General features: G+C 37.2%; 2 protein-coding genes across 2 annotated transcripts in view; both read left to right on the top strand.

Moving 5' to 3' along the window:
• The window catches only part of LOC105264736 (tectonic-3), a 5,849-nt gene extending 5,524 nt beyond the window's left edge, over positions 1-325 (top strand). The window contains 1 exon segment of the mRNA XM_011301818.1: positions 313-325. Coding sequence (XP_011300120.1) covers positions 313-325 — 13 coding nt within the window.
• A 1,524-nt stretch (positions 326-1,849) lies between these two features.
• Positions 1,850-10,665, top strand: part of LOC105264682 (Rho guanine nucleotide exchange factor 2) — a gene marked incomplete in the record, with an annotated part of 13,166 nt that continues 4,350 nt past the window's right edge. The window contains 9 exon segments of the mRNA XM_011301718.1: positions 1,850-1,888; positions 2,004-2,236; positions 2,354-2,578; positions 3,078-3,350; positions 4,344-5,718; positions 5,913-5,966; positions 6,807-6,930; positions 7,360-7,441; positions 7,957-8,009. Coding sequence (XP_011300020.1) covers positions 1,861-1,888; positions 2,004-2,236; positions 2,354-2,578; positions 3,078-3,350; positions 4,344-5,718; positions 5,913-5,966; positions 6,807-6,930; positions 7,360-7,441; positions 7,957-8,009 — 2,447 coding nt within the window.

The following is a 10,665-nucleotide window of genomic DNA, read 5'->3' as shown; positions in this document are numbered from 1 at the left end:
AAACAATTTGTATTGTAAGTTCAACTCCAGAATATTCGCTATAGACTGACATTAACAAATGGAATTATTCTAGTTTACCATTTGCAACAATTGGCAGAATTTTCATTTTTCTTTGTATTTCCTCATTAATGAAATTATAATAAATCCCACGAATCATTAATAATTCCAAAATAAGTGCTACAAAAAATGGTGTACCATTTGCAAACGATTTTCTCTAGAATTTCCACTGTAATTCCTCTCTGGCGTCAAATGATTGAAATAAATACTGATTCCTGAAGAGTCATAATATCGAAATAATTTGAATTGTCACAGGGTCGATGAGTAATCCCTCGAAGAGGTGAAAAAGGCGATAAAGGTGTGGCGGGATTAAAGAAGAGGGATGAATGGAACGACAACACCGTTGCGCCGGGCGGTCGGGGCTGGAAAAGTTGGACAGGAGCCACTGCCCGTTGCAACTCTAGTTGTCTACAAAGATGATGCTGGTTACGGTATGAAAGTGTCAGGAGACAATCCCGTCTACGTCCAGTCAGTCAAAGAGGGTAATTTACCACCAGATTTAACAAAAAAAAAAAACCAAATCGTCAATGTACAGTAGTTTTGTCGAGTGCTTCACTGTTATTACCATGAGGATGTGTTAGATATGTGATAGATAGTGATTGTTAACGGAACTTGTAGGTGGTGCTGCTGCTAGGGCTGGTCTCGTTGCCGGTGATAGAATACTCAAGGTGGGTGTCATTACCCCCGTTACATTCCTTATTTATTTATGCAGTCAGTGGTAAAAAGAGTCAATAACTAATAACACAGTTTCGATTCGATTTTATCGGAATATCTTCGAGACTGATGGAGATAGGAAAATTTTTGTGAGGACCTTTTTCGTCACTCTCAGTTAGACCCACAAAAAAGGTTCTAATAAAAATTTTGATATCTCTTGCAATTATCGAGATATTTTCGAAAAATCGAGGGGATCATTTGACTGTTTTGACTCTTTTTTACTTTACCGCTGGTTTTTTGCTTTGATTTTTCTTTTTAATTTTTCCTCGAGTTTTTTTAATGTTGATAATTCGATAGGTGAATGGAGTCAACGTCATGCAGTCAGTGCACACCGACGTCGTTGAGTTGATAAAATGTGAGTATTTGAGTTTATCGTTTAGATTTCTAGGAGTTTTCAAGTGGACGTGAAGTGTTGAATGCTGCTTGTGCATTGTGACGGTAATAAATATTATCAGCTGTGACTACTATGATGTAAACACATGTTTATAGCGGTGACGAGAGCCCGAGGTTATTTCGTTTGTTTTTATGGAGGAAAAATGTGCGGGTTCTTGTGGTATGAGCGATTTTTATTGAAAGATTAGGGATTTCATTGAATAAACTTTTGCCTATAAAATAATTCGTATAGACGTTGATTATTCTGTCGGAAATTTTTCAGTAAAGATTCTTCAAAATGATTTTTTCAGAGTTCCTATATTACTACAATTCTACGAAAAATTCACTAGAAATTTTTGGTTCAATTTCTTCTAGACGTTTCATTAAAAATCGAATATGCGTTGATTTTTTTTAGAAAGATCCATAAATGGATCTTTCTCCTCCACAGGAACCGAGATATTTTCCTCAAATTAAATCAATACGAAAAACGAAAAATTTTTTGTTCTACGCTCCGAAATATTATGGCCCCTGCGGGATTAAACAGACGTGGCAAGACGTTACATCAAAAGACTGGCAATGAGTTCATCTCGCGATCTCACACAGCGACGAAGTGTGGATGCCTCAATACGTCATTCATATTAATATACACCTGGGCTTTCTCGGTGTGAGATTTTTTTTTCCCCATATTTCGAGTTTTCGAGGGAGATTGTTCAGTCGATGACGATCACCCAGAACCTCCACACCGGTAAAGAGTAGATTAAGAACGCAATTGATTAGATAATAAATTTTTATTCGATTCTATAAGTTTGGAGTTGTTTTTTGTGACTAATGGGGATTTCCTCCTTAATTTTTTTGCGCAGCATCGACGCAGGTGGTTTTGACAGTGCAACCAGACCCACTGCTTGCAACACTGGCTAATCATCCAGTGAGATCAACTGGCTTTCACGAGGGACAACAGCGACCGACGAGTCTGACACCCTCTGGATCAATGGTGTCACCATCACAATCAGCTACGTCCCTCCATCGAGCTGCCACTGCTCCAGCCGGTGGTGCCCCTTGCTCCACCCGTATTACTGGACCTCAGCCTGTTGATGTGAGTCTTTACAATATTCATGAAAAGAGACAGAGAAAAATTTCTCGAGGACTTATTTGTCCGATTATGGTATCTTCGTGTTATTTTATTATATTTCTATCAATTTTTCAATCTCAGCATGAGAAAAAGCGACAAATGGATGCACAACGAGTTACTACTTTTCAATTAATGCTGGAGAAGGAGCAGAGTTATGTCGACAAACTTCGATATGACTTGGCAAAGACTGGAACGAGCTCGGGAAATACGTCGAATATTGTTAATCTTCAGTCAGAACTAGCTGGGGCTGAGCGTAGGGTTCGAAAGCTTCAGGAGGAACTCGCAGCAATGACTCCTAGTGATCAGGTGATCTATCCCCTCAATTCGCCGATTATTCTCCAATCCCTGGAGCATTCATCCGGCTTTTAGTTTGTTTTAGATTGGAATATTAATCTTACCCTGTACAGTATTCACGTTCACAGGAAAATTGTCAGCCGCACTTAATTTTGTACAGTTTTAGAATTAAATATCCCTCAATTCCGTTGAGTATCACAGAGAAAACAATTGATTTTCAGGACTATCTCCCACTAATTGGAATTTTTTAATTACAAATGCACGATATGAATAGCAATGAAACAAATTTTTCAAATAGTTTTCTTCAATTATTCACTGTACCTCACTTTTCACCATAGAATCGAGTAATCCTTGAAAATCAATGAATTTTTCTTCTCTGTAAAATATATAAATAGATAAATCCTCATTCATTCCCAAATTAATCGTCTCCCAAAATATTTATCGTTGATTTTGGAATAATTTTTATAATTTTTAATTAGATTTTGTTAATTAGCTTTTTGTTGTCTTACAGCCTTGCCCCCTGGTAACAAATGCTTCGTCTCCCTCTGGGCATTATCCAGGCACCCAAGGTGGTGGTGCAACTGGTCAATCCAGTGATGTACCACCACCACTGCCTTCACGTAAATCCCTTCCTGTGCAGAGTCTTTCCCCACCTCCATTGCCACCACGACCTCCACCCACTCCAAATACACATAATATCATACAATCCGGACAGTTAGAGATGGAGCGACATCTGCTGACTCATTTAACGGCCCCCACCACCAGTCACGGCATCCCTAACTCTGTAAGTAGTGATAAGGAGAACAACCTCGACAGCAAAAAAAAACAAGGGACAACACTATCCTAATTACCTCACACATAAAATTATTTTCATAGGAACATCTCAGCTTCATCTATGGAATTCTATTAAATTTCTTTTAAAACTTAGTTTAAATTATTTTTAATGCAAATTTTGCAAAATAGATTTTTTGTATAATTCTGTCAGAATTTTATCGAAACATTCTATTTGTTTTTTTTTTTCAATTAAGGCCCGTGTGTATTTTTTACAAATAAATAGCTAGAGTTTTTAGAAATTTCATCGAATTTCACAGGAAAAAGCAAGATTTTTCTATGAATTCAGCAGTGAAGAGGTAAAAGGTAATAATTGGGATGTTTATCTCTTTACTACTGGATTATTTTTATGTGTGCTTAGCTGAATTAACTTATGGGGGACGAAAGCATTCCATTCATTCATTTGTATTTTGTGTTCACTCATGTGTACATACCACATTATCCCTTTATTTTTATTGTTAATTATTCTTATTTATCTAAAAATGTAGTAAACTGGTAAAATGAATTTGCGGGTTCATCACTGCTCAAAGAATTACTGAGTTTTCCGAAAAATTGCGTTAAATTCGATAATTCGGATAAGTCCACACTATTTCATGGTTTCCTGAAAATTCAATCATTTTTTTCTCGTATCTCCCCTTCTATTAATTTTTCTGATATAAATGGATATTTACTAAAAACTATAAATTATTTTAACCGAAAATCCCCAGACCAGAAAAACTCAGTAAACCGAGGAAAAAAAATCTTTCCACATGAAATAAATAAATTAAAGAGTGAATGAAATTCACTGTTTACAAATTGCATTGATCAAAGAATAAAAAATTGAATCTCACGAGAAGATATTTAACCTGTCAAAATATTTTTTTTTCTCGTTGTAAAAATGTGGTAAAATTGTTTGTGGAAAAATCCTTTTAAAAAAATGTTAAAACCCCTGGGATTTTTGCCGCAGTTCTCGCAGGACAGCCACTTGAGTTCGCCAACGGGTCTGAGTAAGCACCAGCGTACAAAATCCTCCCCAGAGCAGCTTGGTACGTCGATATCGCCCTCAGAGGCCAGTAAAAGGCTAATAGCCTCAGAATCGATGAGTGATCTATCACCCCACCGTCACACCCGTCACAGTGGAATAGATTTGGACGATCCAGTGCACATAACACCCCCTGGAACTCCACCACCCCCTTACCCCCAGCCAAGTCCAAGTGGAGAGTTGCTATCATCAACTCTGAACGACAGCTTGATGAACGATAGTTTTTCTCCAGCATCACCCCCACGTCAGGGATCAACAGAGACCCCAGGTCTGCCAACAATTCAACAACCCATAATGTCAATGGAGGACGACGACATGAGTGACCAAGAAGTGGGGCAACTGGAGGATCATGGACCCTTCAAATCCCTCTCTCGATTATGGGAGCACCACGCACACCTCTCAGTCTTCATAAACTACGTACTCTCCAACAGCGATCCATCGGGCCTCCTCTTCTACCTCGTAACAGATCTCTACAAGGAGGGAAATGCCAAAGAGATGAAGAAATGGGCCTACGAGATCCACTCGAGTTTTCTAGTTCCAGGTGCTCCACTCCGTCTCAACAATGTCGATGAAAATATAGCGCGTGAAATTGACGATGTCCTCTTGAAGGAATCCGACAAGGAGGAGATACTTCGAAAGATATTCTGGAAAGCAAGGGCCAAGGCCAAGGAGGAGCTTAACGAGCAGTTGGCAGATTTTCAGCAGAAGAGAACAGCTGGATTGGGAATGCTATTTGGCCCCAGTGATACGCAGCTCGATGAGAGTGAGTCTGATAAATCCAAAGAGGCGAAGATCATTGAGACTTATCTATTACCCAAGATGGAGGGATATCTTGAGGATATTGAGAAGGATCAAGGGGATCTACGTCAATTTACCACTGCAGCTGGACTGGCAACGATATTGACGAAGATATTTCAAGTTAGATCTGTGTCACTTGATCGTGTACCAACCTTTGTGGCTAAGGACAAGTCCATTATCAAGGCGAGAATACTTACTGGCAAGAATAGAAAGATGACTGTAAGGGGTCATCATTTTGCTGCACATCAGTATTTCACTGTTACGTATTGCAATCATTGTCAGACCATTATTGGGGGAATCGGACCGCAGGGATATCAGTGCAGTGATTGTTCATTGAGTGTTCATCGACCTTGTGTTAGGGTTGTTCAGGAGGACTGCCCTGGGCCACATATTAGGAAGGAGAAGGCCAATGATGCACTTAGTAAACTCATGGAGAGGATATACAGGCCTGAAAGGAAACCACCGTCATCTCATCATTATCATCAAAATCAACTGCATCTGGGTGAGTTCATTTATCCTTTTTTACATTTTTTCAATTCATTTATTTCTGTTTTTTTTTCTCGTTTAATTTTTATTTGTAGGGATTCATTCTTATTTATGTAGGACTTTGAAATTTAAATTTAATTAAGGGTTCCCCCGCTTTCTTTTTCTTTTATACAAATTCCACATCATCATTTATGGGATTTCGTCTTTCAGTCGAACGCACTAAGAGAGCAGAAGAGGAGGGCGCGTTGATAGATGGCGAGAACGGTGAGCTTTATCTCCTTGTAATCATAATTTAATGAATGTCATTCTCGAAATAAAGAGGGCATTATTCTCATTTTATCTCAGTAAATTAACTCATTAGTGCAGTTTTACAAAAAAATTATTCATTTATCTAAACCGCTATTTAGTTAAAATGAAAACAATAAGGAACACGTTTATAGCTAATTAAATTCTCCATAAAAAAAGTATCTTGACGTTTCCTCCGAGAATCAATAGATTTTTCAGTCGATTGATGAGAGAGTAAATTCAGCATATCAAGTGATTTTCTGCAACTATCACCTAAAAGGCAAAAAAAAGAACGAATTCGTAGGAACTTCAAAGAAAATGTCATTCTCTCTCATTAAGCCTCCTAAATTCAATTACGCGTCGGCGATGAGTGAGAAAAAGTAGGGGCGCGTGTCGCAGACATGCATTATCCTCGAAAAAGTGTTTCCGAACCCAGACAACGGGGCCAATGTGAATGGCGTCTCTGGAGCGACATCGGAAATACATTTTCGAGTGTATTTTGGTTTCCTACCGTAATGGGGACTGCCGGGAATTGGAGATATTTTTTTAGTCCCCCTCCCCCTCCCATTCCCCAGATGTAAAACGATGCACGTCGAGAAAATTTTCCTGGGGGAAGGGGCAACTGGTGGATCTATACTTGGAGCAGTGCTCTGTGAGATGCCCTGGCTTTCACAGATCACCGCACCTCAACATCAATGATAGAAGTATGGAATATTTGGATACCAGCCAATACGTCAATTTACATATCGTCTTGCTTTCTGTTTGTCAATCTTTTTACAAATGTTTGGTAATTGTTTGTCATTTGTCAATTGTTTAAAGGGGAGCACCGAGGTCTAGCCAGTGGTAACGCAAGAACTAGTGCCGAGAGAGGACGTCTCTTCGGATTTAACGATCATCCTGATAGCATGGATGATCCTTCATCCAGGGAAGACATCTCCGAAATGTAAGATCGCCTTGTCACTTACAGAAATTCGTTATTATAACTAAATCTCCAATGAAATTATCGAAACAATTTTTTTTCGGTACATTTTCGCCGAAACTATGAGCGATAATTCAATTTTTGGGAGAACTTTTTTTTGAGGACTGATTTAAACTGCAATAAAGGTCATCATAAACATTTCAATATTTCTCTTGGTTCTGGAGATATTTACGAAAGACTGGACGGACAAGAGTCTTCTCCTTTCGTCATTTCGATATTGAAATTTACTGTCACACAAATTTGTTTGGGAAAGAATTTAAATGGGGCTTTTATGTTGAGACGTCTAAACATTTTGTTGTATCAAGTTTATTTACGCGACAGGAATAACTTTTTTTCTTCTTAAAGCAGAGGTCAAAGTCTTCTTTTGAAATTAATGGGGGAATTTTGTTTCAGGGTGCAGCAAAATATTTCCAGCAAGCCAAAGACATCGAACATAAACAGATCTGAGAGTTATAAAGAACGTATCCACAACAAGGTAAATTGAAAAATGAAATTCTGTAATTATAATGAGTCCCAGAAGGAATTGATTTCCAATATGGTCTCGAATTTCACTCATTTCCCCTGATTTTATGCTTTTATGAATCGCAAATCAATGATTTCCACCATTTTGTCCGATAAAAAAGCTCACGCACATTTTTCTCGTGTAAAAAATGTTTTATTTCATTCTCACGACCAATATTGATTCGTAGGAAGTCATTGAAGTCATTGGTTTCTTGAATTCAGCACGAATTGATTTTTTATGAACGTTCAATTGACCGGTATTTTCGCTTTCTTTTTAATTATTCATTTCGAGACAATTTAACAATTAGAAATTGCAGGATTCCCATGAATCCCTGTGATTTCCAAAGTCACTAACCCTTTAGTGCACATTATTTAGTGACCGCAAGGCCGATTAACATCGGCTAAATTATACCGAGACGGTTCACCACAACTATTTAGAAGTGAACATGACGTTTATGAGGGGAGAATGATGGTAATTTTTTTTTTCAGCGGCAGTTGCGAGAGAAGCGGAAGACGAGTGATCCAAATCTTTCCAAAACAAAGTAAGTGTTTAAATTGTATTTCAATTCAATTAATCTATTCATTAGTTCCACCATTTTATTCGCTCCCTCAAAAAAACAACAATAAGGGCTTAAAAAATATTCGAAATACCCAAAACGCGAGGCGAATTCCAAAATAAACTGCAAATTTTCGTATCAAAATCGCAATATTTCCTTGTACCACTTGACAAGTGATTTAATTTTAGTAAATAATTCTTGCAGAAGCCAAATGTCTTTCACTTCATGAACTGCTCGATTTTTTATACTTTGATTATTGGAATTGAATTTTAAATATTGAACCGAAGAATTAAATTCGTAATAAATTGTTATAAAGAAGGGAATAAAAAATCGATGAGTAATTTTGAATAAAATAGTAGTCGCCTCAACCGAAAAATCATTCTAGTAAATAAATATTCTTCTGCCAAATGCCATGAGCTCATGTACGCACGTGCGCACACAAGTTTTTCTCGCTGTATTCCTGGATTCTGTCTCTACGAGTGATTTTCGTCGGTTAAAACTCAGTGTGACGTTGAGCGCTCGGTTTCGCGGACGCAGGCGATTTTTATCGTTGAAAATTAAAAAAAAAGTCATGAAAATGGATGAAGAATCCAAAGCGATTTCGATCTGAGAGAGATAAACTAGAGTTGTGGAGTGGAATTTGTCATCGTTCCCCGGTTTTTATCCCCAGAATTTCTAATAATATTGTTTTCTTCTATAATTCTCACGTCATCATCTGTGTGACCTCGTAAGACCAAAATAAATACTATTCGTTGCTAAAACTCATTATACGTTGTATGGGGGGGCGGCATTTCGAGGCTTTTTAATTATTCATTGGTTGTTATGCAACGGGTATTTTTTTTTTGCTTGGAGAGTAATTTGAAACTGCAATTTTCACGAATATATCTTATCGTACCAGCGTCACTTTCATTGACCGGCTATAAATTCTATCTTTGACATGCCACTCCTCGTAGCGGAGTTCCTGTATAATGGCCATGAGACAACATACTTTTATGAGGGGGATGGTGTATTAAATTCTAATTAAATACACGGGGGAGAACCTGTGGAATTTTTTCCGGTCGTTATTCGGAATTGAGGAGAATTGTTTTTATTCGATTGAATCACTCGGACTTTTTATTTCATCGAATTCGGATATTCCACTTGATTATAATTTAATCAAATTATTATTATCAAATTGTATTATCATCGCATTCAAATTCAATTATAATTACGTTATAATTGAATTATCATTAAGTTATAGTTAGATTGTAATTAAATGTATGGGTGAGGGCTAATTGATTTTTTTCCATTGTCATTGGGAATTGAAAAAAAATCGATTTAAATTGATTAGCTTAGGAAGTTGCAAATTATAATAACTAAATATTTGAATCTTTTTGAAAAATTTGGCCTCTAGATTATTATCCATTCATTTCAAATTCATCAGAATATTTTGAATTCAATTGAATTTTTGAAGAATTCAATTCTTCGATTTTGCAAAGAAATTAAATTGTTTAAATTAAATATAATGAATTCCGTCCAAAGGAATTTATCGTCCCTATTCGATCATTCATCGAACTATGAATTCTATCATCAATAATTCCGATAAAAAATCTGGTTTCTCCGAGGAGCGCGAACCCCTAAAAACTGAATTGACCCAAATAACGAGAGGTTTCTCTCCCTTCTCTCATTTCCCGAAAGACATTATAATTCCCCTTAAGTTTGTCTCCCCGATGTTTTATTTCCAAAGCGATCGATACTCTTCAAATCAATACTTTTATAGTTTCAACCTGGTGACTCCACCAGCGCCTCAATTCCATATCTGTACGTAGTGCGACACATGCATCACCACCAAGTGCTCGTCCTCGGGTACCGAAAAGAAAAAAAGAAACACGTGTAATAACTTGAGATATGTAATACTCCGGGACATATGGCCACCCACGTGCGAGTACCAGTGATTCTGAGGGGTTGTAGCTTTTTCGATTAGAGTGAATCTGGACGAGTGCCGGAAGCTCATATCAATGCTGAAAAAAAAAATCCAAAACACGTCTAATTTGATTAAAAATTTTTATTTCTGCTGAAAAACTAAATAAACAGAACGAACGGAATTATTAATAAAATTCTTCAGGAACTCCTAAAAAACTAAATAAAAAAAAACTAAATAAACAGAACGAACGGAATTATTAATAAAATTCTTCAGGAACTCCCGTCAAATTTACTAGAAGAACTCAATTTACTCAATAATTAATTATATAATCTCATCATTTATTTCGCGCGGAAAAGACAACAATAGAATACAACAACAATTTTTTCAATATGACATTATTCTTTAAAGAGGTCAGTGTCTAAATCATCCAAAGGGTGGGATAATTGATGAAAGCCTGGAAATGCCAATGCAACCTTAACGTGAATGTCAGTGATAACCGTCAGGTTACGGTTACGATTTCTCCCCGGAGAATTCTCCCTTCGTCTGAAATAAATAAGTGTTGATTTATTTGAAAATAAAATAGTAGAAAATGCGACAACGGGCGTCTCGACGGTCTAGGACGAAACCCAATGCCGGAAAAATGGGAAAAATTCCGGATATCATGGGGTATAAAACGGTTTCCGTGCCTTTGGAACGTACGCGCAGTGATATTACTGATAAATCGTTGAGCAATGATGA

Source organism: Fopius arisanus, unplaced genomic scaffold (assembly GCF_000806365.1).
Source record: "Fopius arisanus strain USDA-PBARC FA_bdor unplaced genomic scaffold, ASM80636v1 scaffold00024, whole genome shotgun sequence".
Lineage (NCBI taxonomy): Eukaryota > Metazoa > Arthropoda > Insecta > Hymenoptera > Braconidae > Fopius > Fopius arisanus.
Note: the sequence above shows the minus strand (reverse complement) of the source record. Positions and strands in the feature narration are given on the sequence as shown.